Source organism: Myotis nattereri (genome assembly GCF_964212035.1).
Source record: "Myotis nattereri genome assembly, chromosome: 16".
Lineage (NCBI taxonomy): Eukaryota > Metazoa > Chordata > Mammalia > Chiroptera > Vespertilionidae > Myotis > Myotis nattereri.
This window is the reverse complement of record NC_138091.1, coordinates 48,292,356-48,314,017: the sequence shown is the minus strand read 5'-3', so window position 1 is coordinate 48,314,017 and position 21,662 is coordinate 48,292,356. Positions and strand designations below refer to the sequence as shown.

At 53.3% G+C, this 21,662-nt stretch overlaps 2 protein-coding genes across 2 annotated transcripts; both read right to left on the bottom strand.

Annotated features, from left to right (window-relative positions):
• Positions 1–376: 376 nt before the first annotated feature.
• CSF3 (colony stimulating factor 3) lies at positions 377–2,786 on the bottom strand. The gene is made up of 5 exons (XM_081108865.1): positions 2,702–2,786; positions 2,396–2,550; positions 1,957–2,064; positions 1,676–1,822; positions 377–1,353 (listed from the first exon to the last, which is right to left on the bottom strand). The coding sequence occupies exons 1-5, from the start codon at positions 2,712–2,714 to the stop codon at positions 1,183–1,185; spliced, it is 594 nt and encodes a 197-aa protein (XP_080964991.1). The 5' UTR covers positions 2,715–2,786; the 3' UTR covers positions 377–1,182.
• Positions 2,787–9,024: 6,238 nt separating this feature from the next.
• Positions 9,025–21,582, bottom strand: PSMD3 (proteasome 26S subunit, non-ATPase 3). The gene is made up of 12 exons (XM_081109818.1): positions 21,202–21,582; positions 18,723–18,913; positions 17,033–17,170; positions 15,264–15,400; positions 14,296–14,486; positions 14,023–14,126; positions 11,764–11,878; positions 11,546–11,665; positions 11,333–11,436; positions 10,936–11,091; positions 9,662–9,712; positions 9,025–9,492 (listed from the first exon to the last, which is right to left on the bottom strand). The coding sequence occupies exons 1-12, from the start codon at positions 21,416–21,418 to the stop codon at positions 9,415–9,417; spliced, it is 1,602 nt and encodes a 533-aa protein (XP_080965944.1). The 5' UTR covers positions 21,419–21,582; the 3' UTR covers positions 9,025–9,414.
• Positions 21,583–21,662: the final 80 nt, after the last annotated feature.

Sequence of the window (21,662 nt, the reverse complement as noted above, 5' to 3'; positions counted from 1 at the left end):
TTCATGGAAGATGGTAAACTGCCCGGCTCTGCAAATATTAAATGCATCTGGACTGTTAAGGTTCCCCCTGAACTCCACACTCTCCTCTCCTGGTAGCAGTGTCCCGTCTGCCCTCTGTCTCCCCACCAGGCTGTGCTCCACGAGGGCAGGACCATGCCTGCCTGGCGCACTGCTGTGTCCCGAGCATGAGCCTCGCGCCTGCACAGAGTAGGTGCAAGATGCATACGTGCTACAGGAATGAACCCTGATGAGCCAGAGGACTGCCCCTCCTCCCCCACCCCTTCTCCCCTTCCCTCCGCCCTTGACCGCCATTCAACTCCCTGCCCCCCAGCCCCTGGCCAGGCACCAGCTGGACTCAAGAAGGAGGAAGGACATTTGCTAGAGACAAACACTTTATTAACACGAAGTTTGGCTACAATAAGAAAGTAGAGGCCGAGAGTGAACATTGAGCTTCCCTCTCACCCATCACATAATCCCCCTCCTCTTTTCCCGCCCACATTGCCAGCCCCACCCAGCAAGGCAGGTGCACGACCATCTGCACAGCCCTAAAAGGAGGCAGAGTCCTGGCCCTGGTGGGGGTGGTGTCCCAAGCCTATGGGTGTCTCTCTAGGGCATCCAGAAGAAACGAGAGACACCCCACGGGCGTCAAGACATGCCCCCAAAAATCTTAAGAAAAATTAGATTACCCATCAAATTTGTGGGACCCCAGGGTCAAGCCTCCCAGCTCAGGCTGCCTCTGCTGGGCTTCATGCCCGTGGGGAGGAGACGTGAGGGGAAGCGAGGCCTGGCATCCGCACGCCACGCTGAAGCCAGAGCGAGGGAGGGATGCGAGGGCCCAGCGGCAAACATGCTGTTTAAATATTAAACGGCTGTCTTGTCTCCCACGTGGGAGAGTTTCTGGTTATTCCGAAGGGCCCCAAGTCGGGGGCCCTCGGCGTCGGGGGCTCAGTGCCCACCACAGTCATCGGAGTTAATACTTGGTATTTACCTATCGACCTCCCAGTCCAGGGGACAGGGAGACAGGAGCTTTCTCTCTGCCACAGACAGAATGACACTTGGAGGTGGAGGGAAGGGCCCAGGAATCGGAGACTCCTTTCCGCTCTTCCGCTCTTCCCGTCTTTAAATATTAGGTTTAAATAAATATTAAATAGAGATAAATACACCGGGTGGGTAGGGTTTTGCTCAGGGCTCGGCGAGGTGGCGCAGGACGCGGAGGGCCAGCTGCAGGAAGCTCTGCAGGTTGGAGGCCACCAGGACGCCCCCTGCCCTGCGCTGGAAGGCCGAGGTGAAGGTGAAGGTGGGCACGGTGCCCTGGGTGGCCTGCACGCCAGGGGCCATCCCCAGGTCTTCCATCTGTGGGGGAAAGGACAAGATCAGCCAGCAGGCCCTGCCGAGTGGGCATGGCTGTCACAGATGACAAATGCAAAGGCCTGATGGGCGATGGATGAGCACATGGCTGAGGTGGAGCCAGGGCCTGAACCCAGGCGTCTGGAGCTCCAGTGATCCCACTCCTGCCCTCAGCTAGCGGAGCGTGGGAAGGCCAGCAGCAGGAGGGTCCTGGGATGGGGCGGTAGCTCCCTACATACAGCCCGCCACCCCCCAGGTTGCCAGCACGACCTTTAGGGACCAGCTCGCTCTAGGTCCCTAACATTTGCCCCTCCCAACCGAGGCTCACCTGCTGCCAGATGTTGGTGGCAAAGTCGGTGATGTCCAGCTGCAGCATGTCCAAGGTGGGGCCTAACTCGGGGGAGATTCCTGCCAGGGCCTGCAGGAGGCCCTGGTAGAGGAAGAGGCCACCGTGGAGCTGTCCCAGGCAGCCTGTCTGGGGAGATGGAGCCGGAGAGTTAGGGGGTGCCTCTGGGATGCTCCCCTCAGGGCCCCAGCCTGGAGCCTGGAGGTGGGGCGCCTTCCAGATCATCCTTCCCCTCCCCGCCCTCTTCCCCTTCAGTCACTCACCAGCTGCAGGGCTTGGCTGGAGCAACTGCCCAGGGGAACCTGGGGGATGCCCAGAGAGTGCCTGAGCAGCACCAGCTCCTCGGGGTGGCACAGCTTGTGGGTGGCACACTGGGGACGAGAAGGATGCTGAGTGCAGGGGACTGCATAGAGCCAAGCTGTCCCCCCGCATCTCTCTGAGGTCTTCCCCTCCATGTCCTGCCAGGCTCCTCAGCCCCATTCTGCCCTCCACTTCCATCCTAGCACGGTCCCCAGAAGGTTCTCTCCCCAGTTTCTTCCCGCCTTTCAGGGCTCCCCCTCTCCTACCTTCCTTCCCTGTCCCCGTGCCTCCCCGTGCTTCCCTTCCCCTCCCTCAGCTCTCTCCTGGGTCCTCTTTCCCCTGCATCCGCCGGGCAGGGCAGCGTGTGTGCCCTCCCTGCCTGGCCGCCAGCCCCTCACTCACCAGCCTTTCCTGCATGGCCACGACATCAGCCTGGATCTTCCGAACTTGCTCTAAGCACTTGAGCAGGAAGGTCTCGGGCAGGGTGCGGGCAGGGCCCAGGGGAGTGGCTTCTCGCACTGTCCAAAGTGCGCTGTGCCAGAGGAGCAGCTGCAGGGCTGAGAGCGGGCGCATGGGGCTCAGGAGCCATTCTCTCCCCTCCCACCAGGGCCCCTTTCTGGGGGCTTAGGGACCACCAGACCCTGGGCCAGTCCAACCCCCCTCCCCTGCCCCAGGCAGGCAGCCCCGCATCCTGGGCAGGACACTCACCTATCAGCTTCATGGGGCTCTGGGCAGCGGGCTCAGCAGAGTCTGGCTGGGTCTGCAGGCTCGGGCTCTGTCAGGGACCAGCTCTGGCGGGCCTTTATACAGAAGCCCATGGGGGCCCGGGAGGAAATTACCTGCGACTAAGGCTTAGTAATAGCTTCCCAGGATTTATGCAAATTTAGTGTCCAGGACAACGAAGGGGGGTTGGGACAAAAAGCCGTTTGCGAAAGTTTTGTGAAATTGTGGAATCCCTGATCCTTCTTTGACGTCGGTGCCCCCTCAAACCCTCTTCCGCCCCTTAGCCCCACCCAGGCCTGAACTGCCCCAGAGTGTTTGAACAGAGCCCAGAACAAAGGCTGAGCCACCAATCAAAAGCCTTGGAGGCTGGAGTCAGTGGGGTCAGACTGCTCTGAGGCTGACCTCCAGGCAGCCCCACCCGCTCTCCTGGCAGACCTGCGGGGCAGCGCCCTTTGCCACTTTCCCTTGGGATAATCAAGCCACCTGCTCTCTCTCCCTAAATTCTGAGAGGGAAGAAGCTGGTCGCCCCCATTCCTACCCCCCAACTCCCACTAGGCTGCCTTCCTGAATCCTCCCCTGAGAGGCCAGGGGCCGGGGGTTAGGGACATTAGGGTCTTGCCTCCCGACCCTCCGCACAGCTTTATGGCCAGCATCCCAGGCTCCTGTCCTGCACTGGTTAGCTGGGAACTCCCCAATCCCCCCCATGACTCATTCCTTTAAGCCCCTGGAATCCTGGCAGAGACCAGAGGAAACCGGATGCCTGTCCTGAATGAAGCAAGACCCTTGGAGGCTCTTGGTTCACCTAACCCTGCTCTTCCTCTCTCCCCACCCCAACCTCCCCAACCTCCCTGAACAGTGTCCCAGGCTTTGGAGTTGGGGGTCTGGGACACGTGGCTTCCCAGGCCGGGTGCACTGCCAGCCAGAGTGCGTGTGCTGCCCCGAGGGGGAGAGGGCTGGGGGTGAGAGAGAGGAGACTGCCCTGGCTTTGAATCCGCAAACCAGGCCATGTTGGCACTGGAAGGAACCTTGGAGACAAATCTGACCTCAGAGAGCTTAAGTGGCTTGCCAAGGAGCAGCACCCAGATCTGCCCTGTGAACCGGGCCAGGGAGGGAAGCGCCTGGTCCCGGGTCATGGGTAGCAGAGCCAGAGTTACAACCCGGGCCTCTGCCTCGGGCCAGGCCACGGGCCTACCCAGGGCAGTCCGGCCAAGCACACCAAGGCTGTCCGTCTCTGTCCCAATTTAGTCTGAACTGCGCTGGGGACAGAGGCATCAATCTTCACCGGAGGAGCAGGTGTGGCTCTCTGGGTGAAGTCATTTCTGGAACAGGGGTGCCCCCTGGTGGTCATAGCTGGCAGGGTCTTCACCTGCTGATCTGTTCACATCCTGCCTCCGGGCCCCTGTCCTGCCTGGAGCAGGCATCGGCTCCCCACCCCCACTTTCAGGTAGGCATTTTGCCACCATGCACTGATTGGAGCCACCTCCGTGGGGTCGGGGGCTGGGTTTAACAGCTGTGGAGGGCAGGGAATTCACAGGAACAAACATGACCCCTAAAACCTCCGGAGAGTTCAGCCCGCCTCGGCCAGTGTGCCGAGTGAGCAGCGCTGGCTATACATCGTCAAATTCCTCTCAGTAAGCCTATTCGGCGGGAACTAGGACCCTTTCCCCTTTGACAGAAGACAAATCCGACCTCAGAGAGCTTAAGTAGCTTGCCAAGGAGCAGAACCCAGATCTGCCCTGTGCCAAAGTCTTAAACTCTTAACCATCACGTCTGACCAGCGTTTGGCTTTCCTCACTCGTGACCTGGCCAGTGCTAGGCCCAGACTTTTATCTTCACCTGCAGTCCAGGTGTATCAGATGTTTGGTTTGGAAAAATATGTGCATTCTAAGAAGGGTGGACAGAATGGTGGAAGGACTCAAGGTCATGATTAAAGAAAACAGGCTGTTTCACCTGGGGAAGAGGAGGGGCTGTTGTGTGGTCTCGGGGCCAGAAGGGGACCAGAAGTGGAGCCACAGCCAGTTTTCAGCTCAACAGAAGGAAAGTGCTGCCTAATGGTGTGAGATGGAGGATGAGTGGGCTGCTTCCGGAGGAAGTGATGAGCTGCCGTCAGTGATGAGCGTCACCCCTCCCACAGGGAGAGAGTCTGAATGCTGGCTGGCAATCATGTCAGCCCTCTTCTCTTACACTTTTGTCATTTCTTTTTTTTTAAGAAAAAAAAAAAAGATTTTTATTGATATCAGAGAGCGGGAGAGGGAGAGAGAGATAGAAACATCAATGATGAGAGAGAATCACTGATCAGCTGCCTCCTGCACGCCTTCTACTGGGGGATGAGACCACAACCCAGGCATGTGCTCTAACTAGGAAGTGAACCGTGACCTCCTGGTTCATAGGTCGACGCTCAACCACTGAGCCACACCGGCCGGGCTACACTTTTGTCATTTCATCCTATCAACCAAGAGGTCGGATGTGGATTATTCTTGTAGACAAGGGATGGCCTCGGAGAAGCGAAGGGCCTTGCCCAAGGTCACCGTCAAGGGAGGGCCAGACAGATTTGCTTCCCAAGCTCCTGTGGCTCCCATCACATCACCTTCCTGTTCAGATGGCTGTACTTCATGGATAATGGCTCAATCTAGACTTCTGCCCAACTCAGGGGAGAATAAAGACCAGGCAGAGGGGAGAGAGGCGAGAGCTTGTCACTGGCCACGGCTCATGCAGGCTGAGCTAGACCAAAATGATTTTCTGGCAAAGGGTCTGGCTCCAGAGACCCCGAGTTATTCATCCTTCCAACTTCCCAAAGGCTTTCCCAGTGCCCAGAGCGGGCCAGCAACTTCCCCTCCTCATCCTTCCTGCTTTCCTCTGGCACTGGGTGTGGAGCATCCGTATACAGGCTCTGGAGTCACTCATTTATTGCAGACTTGGCCAGTGGGCCAAGATACGTACATCCTGAGTTAAGAATGGGTTTTCCATTTTTAAATGATTGGGTAAAAAATCAAAATAATATTTCATAACATGTAAAATTGTATGAAATTCAAACCCCAGTGCTCATAGACAATGTATTTGCATATTGTTTATAGCCGCTTTCAAGAAGGGCGGAAGTGACTAATTGTCACAGACCATATGGCTCACTAGCCTAAAAATGTACTATCTGGCCCTTTAAGAAAGCTTGCACGCTATGTATACGGTAACACGTGTGTAAGGAGACAGGCAGAGATGTTCTTTGCAGCATGGCTTGTAATAGTAAACAGATGCTCACCAACAGGAATGGCTGAAGAAATGGTGGTCCATTCATACCACATATGCCTCCCTGCCGCCCCCTGACAAACTCCGAGAGGAAAGGAGTTTTATTCCATTGAGTTCTCAGTGCCTGGAACAGTGCTGGGCTCATATCAATATGATTAGACCTCAAAACCAATACTGAGTGAAAAGAGCAAGTTACATTCATGCGATACATCATTTACAAAGATCTAAAGACTCAAAACAATACTATAAATATTTTATTGATTTTAGAGAGGAAGGGAGAGGGAGAGAGAGATAGAAACATCATCGATGAGAGAGAATCATGGATCGACCGCCTCCTGCACGCCCCCCACTGGGGATCGAGCCTGCGACCCAGGAATGTGCCCTTGGCCGGAATCAACCCAGGACCCTTCAGTCTGCAGGCCGACGCTCTATCCACTGAGCCAAACTGGCTAGGGCAAAACAATACTATATTTTGTAGTAAAGGTGTAAAAACAGAAGCTGGAAGGCTGCCCACTGAATCCATCAGTGTCTGCCTTGGGAAGGAAGGGAGGGGCTGGGGAATGGACAAGATGGGCTTCCAATTCATTGCTAATACTTTCACTTGGATTAAAAACGACACAATAACAAAACGTTAACATTTATTAAATGCGGGTGGAAAGGACATGGGTGTGGAGAGCGGCTACAGCGTTTGGACAGGTTCTCAGACTAATGAGAGGGCAAAGCCACGCGCAAGTCCCAGCACAATGACAGCCAAAGGCTGGTTGTACCTAGTAAGCTTGACCTTATGGTCCGAACCTGTGGTCCCACGTGGCTGAGTGAGATGGGCTGCGGGAGGTGCAAGTAAACAAAGCTTGATCAGGTGCATGTAATCGAGTGGATTCGCAATCCTTGAGAACATTGTGAACAGCTTGACCACGCCCTTACTTTGCCTCGTGGAATCTGGCTATAAAATAAGGACTCGGCCTGCGGGGCGTGGCGCTATCTCTCCATCAGAGAGGGCAGCGTCCCACTTAGCCCCAGCTTTACTCTCTTGTCTGTCTTTTCTAACCCTTCACCGCTCCCCAGCCCCCGAATCAGGTGGACCCATGGCCGGTTCACATGGGTATTTGTTATGTTATTCTTTGTATTTCTCTGTAGTTTTCCAATTAAAAAAACAAAACTGGAAGCTGGACAACACAGCGGGCTCTCCAAGCATAAAAACGACCTGCTTCTCCAGGGAAAAAGCCAAGCTGATGGGGATGAATTACAAGGAAGTTCCGGACAGTTGAGCAGACAAGGTGAGCAAGAACCAGGGAATCATGGCAAATGACTCCAAGTCTACCCTCTCCACCCCGCTACCAAGTAAAGAAAGGGTCTGAGGCACAGAGTTTAATGTCTAGAAACAGTTGCGAGGGTGGGCATCATCAGGAAGACTTGTAATTCCCATGAGACGTGCTAAGCAAGGAAGAGCTCAGCAGCTGCGTCTGTCCTCTGTACACGCGTCCCCTCATCAGACACTCAGAGAAAGTCACTCTCAGAGGTCAGGAAAGTGGTCGAGGGCCAGGACAGCCTCGTGGGGACAAAAGCTAACCACCCAGATGCTAGAGCCACAGACAGGCTGGGAGAAGGCAGCGCAGCCTGGCGGAAGGGAACCTGATCTTGGCATCTCGCCGGCAGTCACGTCCCCGGTATGTCTCAGTTGGAATGTCCTCCCAAGCATCACAAGGCGACAGGTTCAGTTCCTGGTCAGGGGACATACTCAGGTTGTGGGTTCGATTCCTGGTAGGGGTGTGTGCCGGAGGCAACTGATCAATGTTTTTCTGTCTGTCTCTCTCTCAAAAAAAAAAAAAAAAAGTTTGGACGATGGAATAAAAACATCTTCCACAGAGACTTTGGGGGAAGTGCCATTTCACAAAGCGAACGTTTTTGAACTTTAGTACAGGGGGAGGTGGCAGCAGCATAAAGGAAATGGGCAATGCCAAAGCACTGTGACCAAGGCTGGGTGGGACCAGGAGCCAAAGCCAGGCGTCTACAAAATGCCTTTCATGGAAATTAGGGATATTGGGGGATGAAATTCCAAAGTTGGTGATGAATACAATGTCCCTTTTCCAACAAGACTTTCTTGAACCCAGAGTGCCAGCCCCTGGGGAGGCCCTGGGAAGACAAATGCCCCTGCTCTTAAGAACTAACCAGTTGGGCCTGGCCGGTTTGGCTCAGTGGAGAGCGTCGGCCTGCGGACTGAAGGGTCCCAGGTTCGGTTCCGGTCAAGGGCATGTACCTTGGTTGTGGGCACACCCCCAGTGGGAGGTGTGCAGGAGGCAGCTGATCGATGTTTCTCTCTCATCAATGTTCCTAACTATCTATTCCTCTCCCTTCCTCTCTGTAAAAAAATCAATAATATATATATATATATATATATATATATAAAGAACTAACCAGTTGGGAGTCTTTCACCCCAACTCCCTTTTCAGGAATTATTTGGTTACGAGTGGTCTGGAAGCCAGGGGGTTAAACGGCTGGGAAGCCCAGGGGATGTGTAGAGAATCCCTCCAGGAGTAGGGTGAGCAGCAGGAGAGGAATTCAGAAAACCCCAACGCATGTCCAGTTGACAGAACTTGGCAGGAACAGTGTATGTGCAGCGATGACCCAGGGGCCAGCCAGAGAACATGGGAGTAACTCAAATGCCCCACAGGGAGCCCCAGGCTGGCCATTCCCCACCATCCGCAGCTGGTAGAGGTGGGCTGGGGCCACAGGGAGCCCCCTCCAGCCTCACCTCTGCTCTCAACCTGCGGCTGCCTAGAGGGAGACCCTCCTCTCCGCAAACCTCCCCTGAGAGTCAGACTCGCCTTCCCTTTGATTCCCTTGAAGTCTAGATTCCTGTTAGAGCCAGGAGGTCACTGAATCGAATCCTGTCAGATGTGGGGAAGGAGCCTGAGAGGTTTTGTCTCTTCACCCTGCCCTTGCCTTCCTCATCTCCAGCTGTGGTCCTCAGATCACACCTGGGGCTAAGACCCCAAGACCAAGAAAAACCCTGTGCCTGTCAACAGTGCAGGTGTGAGAGCAAGCACAGTAATTAACTGATGCACAAAGAGCTTTGGAGAATTTTTTATTGTTTAAAAATCATAATTGAAGCTTCAAAAACATACAATCCAACCCACGTCCCAATTCAAGTCCTCTACTCCCTGGAGGAGAGCACAGGTCTTTTCCCTCCCACCTGATGCCCACACCACTAGCCAGGACCCTGCCCTGGGGAGGCCACCTGCCCGCCCTTGGCCCTCCGTGTGCTAAGTCACGGGCTGGGGAGGGGCCCTGGGGCGAGGTGGGGGTGACTGGCTCTCTACATCCCCCGACCCTGCCCCACAATACGCAGTCTGTGAGCTGTGTGTGGGGAAAGGGGCCAGTTCCCTGGGTAGGGGACCCCGAGGGGAAAAGATAAAGAGCCAGTCCCCACTCACCCCACCCCTCCCCAGCCCCCCAGCTCAAGGGAAGCTGTCGTCATCATCTTCTGCCATTTCCTTGGCAAACTCCAAATCCTGCTGCTCTCGCTCTCGTCGTTCCTGGGGAAGGAGATGGCGTGAGGGCTGTGCGGCCTCTCTCACTCCTCCAGACACACCCCCGGCCAGGAACTGCCCAAGCTTCACAGCGGCCCCAGACCTTTCAGAAACCCCTTTCCTTTCTGTAGGGCATCCTACCTCCCAGTCTTCCCCACAGCAGAGGGCAGCTTACCTCTGCAGACTCCAAGTCCTTGTTGTATGATTTGGGAGGAAACCTCATGGCCTGAAGCAGAGTAAAGAGAGGAGAGCAAGATGAAGGGGCGGCATTAACACACATTTATTGTGCTCCTTCTGCGTACCAGCACCAAGACCCAGTGAGACAGGCTATTTGGTCTCCAGGTTAGTACAGCGGGGAGTCGGGCATGGAATGAGTTACTGCAGTGCCATGTGGTCATGCTGAAAAGAGAATGAGGAGACTCTGGGGTACAAATGACTAACCTCTGGAACGGGCAGGCAGGGGAACGGCAGTGAGGAATGGGCTGGTTGTGGGAACGAAGGGAAAGCAGTCCGGACAGAGGATGCAATGTCCGGCCTGAGTTCAGTGGGGGTGCAGGGGGGAGGAAAAGGGGATAGGGGCCCTGGCCGTTGTTGCTCAGTGGTTAGAGTGTCGGCCTGTACACAGAAGGGTAGTGGGTTTGCTTTCCAACAAGGGCATGTGTCTGGGTTGCAGGTTCGATTCCTGGTCCTGGTCAGGGAGTGTGCAGGAGGCAACCAATTGATGTGTTTCTCTCACATCCAAGTTTCTCTCTCTCTCTCTCCCCCAACCCCTCCCTTCCACTCTTTCTAAAAAATCAATGGAAATGTATCCTCAGGTGAGGATTAACAAAAGAAAAAAAAAAAAAGAAAAAGAGAGGGGCACAGGGAAAGGGGGGGGTAACGGTGTGTTGTGGGCATGGCTTTTGCCCAACCGTAAGCAAGGCAAGTGATATGCCTGGCTTCCAGCGGGAGGGAGACCAGGAACAAACACGGAAGCCAGCAGGACAGGCGCCTCGCTCAGTGCCGACACGGGCTAAGGGCTCACAGCCTTTGGGGACTAGATACAGCCCTGCCTGTGCACAACCTGGACTTCACTAAGTCCCTTAAGACGGTGATTTCATTTAATCTCATCAACCCCGTGAAGCAGGCAGGGCAGGTAATATCTCACTATCAGCTTCACAGGGGGAGAAACAGAGCCCCAGAGAAGGCAAATGACTCCAATTTGGAGCCAAATCTAGAACCCTGAACTGCGAGTCTCTGTCCTCCTTGGCAACTAGACCCCTTAAAAGCAACAGAAGGCGCTACGGCCCCACAAGCAAAGTTCTTCGTCCCCTGAGGCCCCGTCCTCACAGGGGCTTTACCGAGACGGCTGGGAACGGGGCCCCAAACCACACAATCTTCTCCGAGGCGCCCACGTGAACCGGGTGCTGTGATGCTGCCAGCCGGCGCCTGCAGCCCAGCGCCCCTCACCTTGACAGACATGTTGTGGATGTCGAGGCAGAAGGAGATGCGCTGGTGGAAGGCGAGCTGGGGCTCCCGGGTGGAATAGATGTCGATCATCTCCTTGGACTGCACGTAGCCCTTCTCGTGGTTGATGCTGGCCTCAATGACGCCGTCCCGGATGGCCTGCGGGCCCCAAAGCAAGGGAAGGTCACCAAAGAGCCCACCCATCCTCTCAGCCCCAGAACATCTTGTCCCAGTCTCTGACTTCCTTACACTCTCATACATTCACTCACATACACACTCTCCGGCAGCTTCCTGCAAGATGGCACCGCTCTACCCACGCCCCCTCCCGGCCCATTTCCTCCCGCTCCCGTCCCCTGAAATGAGGCAGGAAGGTGACACCGCGGCCCTGGACAAGCCCCACCTTGGCAACAATGAACTCCGCATCCTCCGGGCTGTCCAGCTGCAGCTTCTGGGCGATGTCAGCCAGGGAGATTCGGGAGTAGGAGAGGCTGATCATGCGCACGCCTGGGGGGGAAAGGAGTGGTGGGCGGGCAGAGCAGACCCTTCACTGCCCGCGGACACCCACAGGGTTGTCCCTGTCCCTGGGTCCAGGCCCCTCCGCCCCGATGCTCACCTGTCTTAATGACGTTGTGCCGTAGCCGGATGATGAGGGTGTAGGTACCATCTGCTTGAAACTTCTCCCCAAACTGATCCAGGACCTGGTTGAACTTGGCGAGGTTTCCTGTCCTGACAGCTGCAGGGGGGAGAGGAGCAGGTCAGAGGAGGCAAAGGGACACACCCCCGAGGCCACAGGCCAGGGCCCTGAAGCTCTGGGAGGGGCACTGGCCTTACCTTGGGTCAGAAGGAAGTAGGGCATGAGTGAGCGCTTGAGAGACGGCTGGCGGAACTGCAGCCGGTCCGGGATCTCCCCCAGCAACAGCTCCACCACAATCAGAAGCTTGTGCACCTGGCAGAGTGTGACACGGGAACACAGTGGGCAGGGGTCCCCCCGGTGGAAGAGAATGAAATGGGGCTTCAATTCAGTCAGACAGCCTGGGAAAGGGGACAGCGGCACTGTGATTAGGCCACGGAGACAGGAGGACCCTGAGCCTGCGCTGGGCAGGGAGTCCAGGCTCCGCCTGTGGAGCCAGGCACTGGGAGCATCGGACCCTCTGACCACACTTGGCCCCGTGTCCTTCCATCCGGCCAGTCGGCACACACCCTGCTCTGAAGTGGCGATGCTCTAACCGCCCAGTACCTCGCATGTGACTATATTGGGAAATAGTCTTTGAAGAGGTAATTATGGTAAAATGAGGTCATATGAGTGGCCCCAACCCATATGACTGGTGCCCTTATAAGAAGAGATTAAGATACAGCCATGCACAGGGAAGACCATTCGAAGACGCTGGAAGAAGATGGCCACCTACAAGCAAAAGAAAGGCCCTCAGAGGAATCCTACCGCTGACCCCTGACCTTGGACTTCTGGCCTCCAGGACTGTGAGGAAATATGTGTCTGCTGCTGAAGCCACCAGGCTGCGTTCCGTGGGAAGGCGGCCTGAGCAGCCTGAGACAGCAATGGACGCTGGTGAAGCATCCTGGGAGCAGCCTGTGGCTCTCGCTATGGATGAGCAAGCTTCCAGAGTGTTCTGCCGTGGACTCCACGGTCACTTACAGCTAGCTTCTCTACTGTGCTCTTTACCCCATTCCTTCCCGTCTCTTCCAAGGCCCTGACCTTCCTGCTCAAGTTGGGAAGCTCTCCCAACTCTGCTTCTTTCCCTCAAGCAACCAGACCATCTCTCCCTGCTCCCTCACCAGCAGCCCACTGACCTCATTCCAGCTCTCTCTGCTCCTTCCTGCCACCCAGCTCCACCAAAGAAAACATGGAAACCTTATTCATCTATAGTGAAATCTGGTTTAAAAACACTGCTTTACCTTTCACCGTCTATCCCCAGTATGTGGACACAGCCTTTATGTTCATCATTCATTTTTAGTGATTTTTACGAAGAACTTTAGTGTATGTCCAGTATTGTAAGCAATCTCACATTCTGCACATGTACTATATGTGTCTGAAAAGCCATTCCTTTGAGAAAATTCTGCCCATCTTTCAAAACCCAGATCTTTAAGATCTCTTTAATTATTTGACCAAAATCAAACCTTCCTTTCTATAAACTTCTGAACAGAAAACAACCGATTCTCCTGTCACACTAACCTAATCATTTTATTTTTTTAAAATATTTTTATTGATTTCAGAGAGAAAGGGAGAGGGAGAGAGATAGAAACATCAATGATGAAAGAGAATCATTGATCAGCTGCCTCCTGCAGGCCCCCTATTGGGGAGCGAGCCTGCAACCCAGGCATGTGCCCTTGATTAGAATCGAACCTGGGACCCTTCAGTCCGCAGGCGGACGCTCTATCCACAGAGCAAACCAGCTGGGGCTCATTGTGTGTTTTAAATCTGTTCTTTCAAGGGCACCAGGGCGTTGATAGTGTGTTAAGGTCGGAGCAAAGGCTCATATGTAGTGGGAAAGCGGAGTCCAAATCTGGCTACTAGGCCTCAAGCTTTTCTGAGTCAAAGTTCTTTATGTATCTCTTCAGGGCAAATACCATTTCTTATCCTTCTTTTTTATTCCTCACAGTGTCTTAATACCAAGGCCAGCACTCAAAATAAAACAAAAAGCAAACAACCCTTGGTGACTGACGGTTCTCGGAAGGGTGGGTGGGAGGGGGGGAGTGCAAGGCTTATCTCCACCTGAATCAGCCACCCTTCTGATTTTCTGGGGTCCCTGGGCACAGGCAACACTGCTCCCAAATGGGCACCTAAGGGACCAGGGAAGAGCCAGCGTTTTCCCAACAATCCATGCCCAGGACTGGAATGACCACAAGAAGTGCTAGGAATCAGGACACTCTATACCAATCTGCCAAGAACACTCTGAACGTAAACGGCCAGAGGTGCAGGTGGCATCTGCTTAATGTGCCCCGAACAACGTTGGGCACAGGCATCGATGCCACCTCTGGGACAATGGAGACTAAGGAGCCTTCCCTGGCCCCACAGGGAAGCAGAACCAAGTTATCCGAAGAGCAAGCAGCAAAGGGATGAGAACTGTTGCTCACAGTCTGTTTGAAGCCGACAGCTGTGTGCTGAGGGGCCTTGCGAAGGGCGTTGGTCATAGTTCTCCGGGCCTCTGAGTATTCCAACTGGATGGCTTTGATCCGCCCTGGGTGTGAGAGGAGAAGAGCGGGTCAAGAGACTGGCACCATCCAAGCCCCCTTGCAAACCAGAGTGCCAAATGGGTCTCTCTGCACCCAGTGCACCAAATTTTTAGAAAATTGGCACCAAGTAAGCCCGAGGCACCGCCTGGCTCGGGGGTTGGGCCCCCTGCTCACCTGTGTAGTAGAGGTACCTCGCCCACTCATTGTTGTTGGCCTGCTCAGGGAACACGGACTTGGACACCAGCTTCTCAGCCTGGTCGTACAAGCTGTAGTGCAGGTAGTTCCGCAGCAGGAGGTTCAGCAGGGTGGCCTGCCCGTCTGGGTCATGTCGCAGGGTGGCTGTCCGGAGCCGAGCGTGCAAGAAGCTGCAAGAGGAAATGAAAAAAATGACAAAGGTCTCTTCAAACTGCTTTTGGCCTCCCTATTCTTTCTCCATTCCTAAGAACGTGATACAAATTGTTTTTCTGATTATCCACAGAATATTTAATGAACTATTCTAGGTCACAGAAAGGACAGAACTCTGCTCTCAGGGAGTTTGCATTCTAGTGGAGGAGACAGAAAATGGTCATGATGAACAAGCGTATCATGCTGCACGGAGAAATCAGGGTAAGTGCAATGCAGAAGGTGGGGAGGATGGGGCTATGATTTTAATATGTTTTTATCGATTTCAGAGAGAAAGGGGGAGGGAGAAAGAAAGAGAAACACCATTGGCTGCCTCCTGCACACCCTCCCTGGGGATCAAGCCTGCAACCCAGCATGTGCCCTGCCAGGAAATCAAACCAGGACCTCCTGGTTCATAGGTCAACCACTGAGCCACGCCGAAGGGCACCGCTGCAGGTTTTAGAGGAGTGAAATGTTTTCTAACCTGTCATCTACTCTTTAGCTACCAATCAGCCCTCCCTTGATGTGGGGTGAAGGGAAGAGACTGGAAGGACAGTTCCTAACCAGCGTGGTCATCTCTGTTTCTTCCTCTAATATCAGTCTCTCTCTGAACCCCGACATGGCAGGGCATGTGAAGGGCACGTTAACCACCACCCCCACTTCCTGCTGGGCACTTTACATCTACCAAGTCACAGCTCTGTGGGAGTGACGGACCACATCTCCGAACTAAGGGCCGAGACCGAGACCCGTGGCCACCGCACCTGCGCACCACATCCAGCTTGTCCAGAAACTCATAGACCCGGGCGTGGTAATAGTAACACTTGGCAGCCAAAAGGTCCAGGGCCCGGCGGTTCTGAGTGCTGATCTTCTGCATCAGATCATCAGAGATCTTCTGTGCCTGGAGAGGCAGCCGAGAGAGAATTAGTTCCTCAAAAAGTTAAACATGGAGCCATCATATGAGCCAGTGAGTAATTTCCCTCCTAGGCATATATCCAAGAGAGCTGGAAACATTTGTTCACATAAAAACTTGTACACAATGTTCATAGCAGCATTATTAATAACCAAAAAGGGGAAATAACCCAGGTGTCCACACCCGATGAATAGATAAACCACGTGTGCTATATCCATACACATTATTCAGCCTTAAAGATGGAGTACAGATACATGCTACAACATGGATAAACCTAGAAAACGTGATGCTAAGTGAAAGAGGCCAGACACTCTTATGGAAAATCCATGAGACAGATCAGTGCTTGTCAGAGCCTGGGGTGAGGGGAATGACTACTAATGTTGGGGTGATTCAACTGTTCTGGAGTTAGTGATGATGGCTGCACAATATTGTGACTATACCAAAAAGAGCACACCGAATTGTACTCTTTAAAGGAGATGAATTACATCTAAAAAACAACCAGTTGCAAGGAAAGGAAAAAACCCAGGGAATTGAGGAGTGGGACCTATCATTTTATTTTCCTTTTTTAAAATCTCACCTAAGGATATTTCCCCCCATTGATTTCAGAGAGGGTGAAAGGAAGGGAGGGAGGGAGAAAGGAGAAGAGAGAGAGAAACATCAATGGTTTGCCTCCCACCCCCAACCCGACCAGGGCCAGGGATTGAACCTGCAACCCAGGCATGTGCCCTGACCAGAATCAAACCTGTGACCTTCTGGTGCATAGGACGAGGCCCTAACCCACTGAGCCATACCGGCGGGCTGGACCTGTCATTTTTTGCGTGTGCTCTTGGGACAGTGGCTATGACTGACAAAGAAGCTGGTCCCAAGTGGAGGAAGTGGTGACATATAATGTAATATCCAAAATGGAGTTTTTCAGACCCATAATAAGAGGCTACTTGCCCAAGCCAGTGTGGCTCAACTGGCTGCAGCAGCATCCTGTGCATGGAAAGGGTGCTGGGGTGCTAGTTTAATTCCCGGACAGGGCACATACCTAGGTTGCAGGCTCAATTCCCAGTGGGGGGCATGCAGGAGGGAGCCGACTGATGTTTTTATCTTATGATGTTTCTCTCTCTCTCTCCCCCTCTCTCTTCCTCTCTCTGAAATCAATAAAAACATATTTAAAAATAAAAAATTTAAGAAAAGCGTGAAAGCTTACTATGTACAGACTGTGCTAATTATTTATGATTATTTTACTTAATACCAACAATAATCTTGTAAATTAGGCATTGTTTTCCCCACTTTACATACAACTAAGGGAAATTAATTTGCGTTAAGGTACAGCTGGGATTTGAACACAGGTCTTTCTGTCTCCAAATCTCCTACTTTTCCCCAAAGAACCCACTAGACTGGTACTGTGCCATGGCCAGGTACACAGAATGACCATTGCCAGCCCTTTGCTTGGTGCCCGAGCAGGAGCTGTGGGGTCTCCCTGACTGTAGGGTTAGGTGCACCCCCACGGGGGAGAGCCTGGGGGACAGTGGATAACCCAGGGACTACCTCCTTTTCTCACTGGAGACGACCTCTCCCGCAAAGCCCTGGCAAGGCCGGGGCCACGTGGATCACTCTCTCTGAGATCAGTACCTCCTTGTAGCGCTTGCTGTTCATCAGGAAGATGACCACGAGGAGCTGCAGGTAGGCCTCCACTTCCGGCAGGAGGGGCGCCGAGGCAGCTTTTCCTGTCCGGGGACGGAACTGGAAATCCACCTCTGTGTCCATGGGCTAGGAGAGGACAGGCGTCACCGTGGGAAAGCTCAGTCACGTCAGTCAACCAAACATGTATTAAGCGCTCACTATGTATTCAATTGAATGCCTAATACAGGCCAAGGTTTTCCCAGGTGCTGGGGATAAAAAATTAAAGATGACAGTCTCTTTCTAAAGGGAGTCAGGAGGCTGGCAATACAATACATTAGAAAAGAGGGTTACAGGAGTGTAACAATTTTACAGAACGCAATGGGGACAGAAAGGATGATGCAGGATCTCTCATAGAACCAACAATCTTGGTGGCGAGTAAACCACCACACCTGGAACTACTACAAATTCTATCAGTCAGGGTTTAATAAAGTGACATAATTTAAGAGATGAGATCAATAACAATGAGACAAAAAAAATTTTGTGTGTGTGTGTGGAAACAAAAGAAATTTTGGGGAAATGTACTTATACATGGTACTTATTTTCAGATTTAGTCACCAAAACTGGAATAATATGAACAGATCAAAAAGTGACCATGTTGGGTGAATTTAGGGATATAAGGTTAAAAAGCTTCCAGGTGGCCTGGGGGTTTTTTCCCCTTTTCCTGACAATAGATTCTTCATCATTCTGCTTCAAGGAATTTTCTGAGCTTTCACGTCTACGGAACAGACTGTAAGTATATAGGATTTTAGGTGGCTGAAGGTCAATGATGTTTTAGGGCAGCGGTTCTCAACCTGTGGGTCGTGACCCCTTTGGGGGTCGAACGACCCTTTCACAGGGGTTGCCTAAGACCATCAGAAAACACATATATAATTACATATTGTTTTTGTGATTAATCACTATGCTTTAATTATGTTCAATTTGTAACAATGAAATTGGGGGTCACCACAACATGAGGAACTGTATTAAAGGGTCGCGGCATTAGGAAGGTTGAGAACCACTGTTTTAGGGAGATGAAGGTGGCTGAAGGGTCAGGACCTAGACTGTGTGCCATGAATAATAAGGGCGATTTCACAATCAGAAAGGAAAAGGAGAGGCCTCTCCTGCATAGAGACCACTACCACTATCGAACTTCCTTCCTCAGCATTCGCTGTGTGCCAGGCACCACTCTAAGCGTTTACCCATACTCCTCCCCGGCCACTGTCCCCAGAATGTGACCATCACATTCAACAAATGAAGAAAATGAGACACAAGGAGGTTAGTTACTTGCTCAAGTCCCACAGGTGCCAAATGGTAGAGGTGGGATTCAAACTGAACTCCACCTCCAAACCCTGTGCCCCTGACCCCCCTTCACCCGTCCCCCGTAGTGAGCCTCAGAGGCGAAGAGGTGGTGGCACCTTCTCCTCGGACAACGGAGACGCCCTCCGATTGGAGGAGAGGTCTGTGTTGGGGGCAGCAGGAAATGAGTTTGGAGGAAGGTTTCTGATTCCAGCTCCCGTCCCTGACTCGGAAGGATGACACTCCCGGGCAGAAGGATGGTGCCCTGGGCCATGGGCCATGGGTATAAAATGGCTGCTTTGCTTCATTTCTCTGCGGCAGCAGGTGACAAGACAGAGCTTTAGGATGCGCCTGACTCACTCACCTCTTCCAGAAAGGGCAGCAGGAAGTCGCGAGTGGCACTGTTTGAGGTGAAGAAGCCATGCACGGCCTTGTATAGGACATAGTGGTTGAGGCGGCGCGACGTGGAAGGCAGCATCCGCAGGGCCCTCAGCACGTAGCGAGGCTCCTTGCCGGAAACGGCCTTCTCCAGCTGTTTCACATGCTCCTTGATGTCTGTGAAGGACCAGGGGAAAGATGTTACTTCCAGCTCTTTCTATCCCTCCCTACCCCCACCCCACTCCAGGCAAGCAGTTCTAGGGAGCCTCTTACAAAAGGGCAGAATATGGCCAATCACCTCTTTTGCCCTAATAGGGTTCAGGAATACTTATGGATGCCATATGGGGATTTTAAAACATCACCAAGTGCCAAAGAAAAATAAAGCTGGGGTGGGGGAAGGGTTAGAGAGAGGAAGAAAAAGCAATGATGAGAAACAAAACCAACCCACAGATATTTATCAGATCTCTAAATATGAGAAGACTTTCTAAATGTAAACAGTGGGAGAAATCACACACACACAAAACTGATGAATTAGATTTCAACAAAAGAAAAATATCTGCAACCAATGTGACCAAAGATGCTTATTCTTATTCTACAAAGACCTTGCATAAACGATTAAGGTAACTGTGGGGCGAACAGGACATTTCTGCTGGTATAACGTAAACCAATACGTTTTCCTGGAGAATGCCTCTCCAAAACCTTAAAAACATTTACCCTTTCGACTCAGGCATATTGATTCTAAACTGAAGAAGAAATTAGAAAGACAGATTAAAAACTTGGGCAAAAGATGATTGCTGCATAGCTATTTATAAAAATAAGAAACTGGCCACACTTCAATGTCCAATAAGGAAATGCAAGCAACTAGTAGTTTCATCACCTCTGTATGCTTAGCACGGGGTGCTGGGCCACATCCATCATACGATATAAGATAACAGCTGATATTTACGGAGGGTTCACTACGCGTTCGTCGTGTGCTAGGCGTGGTTCCAAGCATCTTCATTTTCACAACAACCCAATCAAGTAGATACTCTTACTCTCAGGCAAAGAAACTTAAGTTTTGAACTTGTATTCTTAGCCACTATATCAGGTAGTCAGTACATGTTTCTGGAATACGTACACTGAATGCTAATGCCTGTGGGTGTGTTAAATAAAAGCACACCAGGTCACCTTATTAAGTTATGCCTGTTCCATACTATACATATAACTCGATCTCAATTATAGGAGAGCAGCTGAAAAACTCACAGGAAAAAATGTTCACCATGGTTGATCCCCCCCCCCCCACTACACTTCAGACTTCTCATATTTTCCAAAATTTCTACAATGAACACGAATCTATACTAATAAAAGGGTAATATGCTAATTAGACTGGGAGACCTTCTGGACATAGCCATGGTGGTGGGGCCGAGGCAGAGGCAGTTGGGGGCGATCAGGACAGGAGGGGAGGGCAGTTGGGGGCAAGCAGGCTGGCAGAAGGGGGACAGTTGGGGACGAGCAGGTCAGTGGGCAGGGGGGGGGGCAGTTGGGGGCAAGCAGGCCGACAGGCAGAGTGGTTAGGGGTGATCTAGCAGGCAGGCAGGTGAGTAGTTAGGAGCCAGTGGTCCAGATTGCGAGAGGGATGTCCAACTGCCTTTTGTGGGATCGGGCCTAAACCGGCAGTCGGACATCCCCGGGGAGGTCCCAGATTGGAGAGGGTGCAGGCCGGGCTGAGGGACCCCCCCCCCGAATTTCGTGCACTGGGCCACTAGTTACTTTATAGTAAGACAGTGAAGTATTTGTCACAAACATGTACATACTCCGTAGGTAATGCCAAGGCAGCACCCTTGCTACTGGCTATCATTATTTCAGGTAAAAAGTTCATTATTAGATGCTAAGCCCATTAGAGTGGGAGCTGATGCAGTCAGCACCCTCTCCCCCTCCGAACACCAGCCAGAAGCATAACTGCGCTCACTTCCGTGTGTCTGGGCTAGTTTCTCAGGCACTTTAGAGAGAAAACCCAAGACATCGTCCAGTCCCACTTGATCCGAAACTGGGGAAAGAGCAACAGGCGCGGAGGGAGAGGGTGAAATGTGAACGCGGAGGAACAAGGGGACGTGGAGGGGGTGGGGGCCAGCTTCCGCGTCTTCCCGGCCCCTTTACACACACAAACACAAACAAAGGTTCTAGGGTCAGTCGTAGACCCGGGCGCGACAGGGTCGGGATGCAAACGCGAGTTGGAGGGAGGAGGGAGGAGTCCACACACCCGGGGAGACCCGTCCTAGGTGCAGTCCCGGGCGGGTGGAGGTGTGTGGCGAGGGAGGAGTCCTGAGCCCGGAGTAGCTGGGGCTGGGGCTGGGAGAGTCGGGGCAGTGGGGACGGGAAATCGGGGGGGTCGGGGGGCGATCCTTAGGAACCAGGGGTGGTGGAGGCTGCGCTGGGGTCCCAAGGAGAAGCTGATCCTGGCACGTCCCCGGCCCAGACGTTCGTACCCTCCAAGGTGATGGTGTCCAGCTCCCGCTGGGAGTGCTCAGCCGCCGTCGCCGTCTTCCCATCAGCCTCCCCCGTTGCCCCGCTACCCGCCGTCGCCTCCTCTTTCATCTCCACATCCTGGGGGGTCGGGGGTACCGGCGGTTCCTGTTCCCCTCCGCCCGGCGGCGGCTTCGCCTTGTCCGCGCCGCGGCGCCGCGCGGAGCCCTCCTGCTTCATGGCACACGGGGTCGCGGCCTAGTCCGGGGACTGAGGCCGGGGCCTCGCGTGAATCCCCGCCGCAGAGAGCAGGAACCAAGTCGGGCCTGCACACGAGCGCGGGATCGCTACGGGCCGCACGATGACGGAGCAGCAGCAAAGCCTTTCCCAGCGCGGGGCCTGCTGGGAGGCGCCAGGCCCACTGGGCCGAAGGCCGAGTCAACAAAGGGGAAAGAAATCAACAGCCGAGCGCAGGATGGGGGCG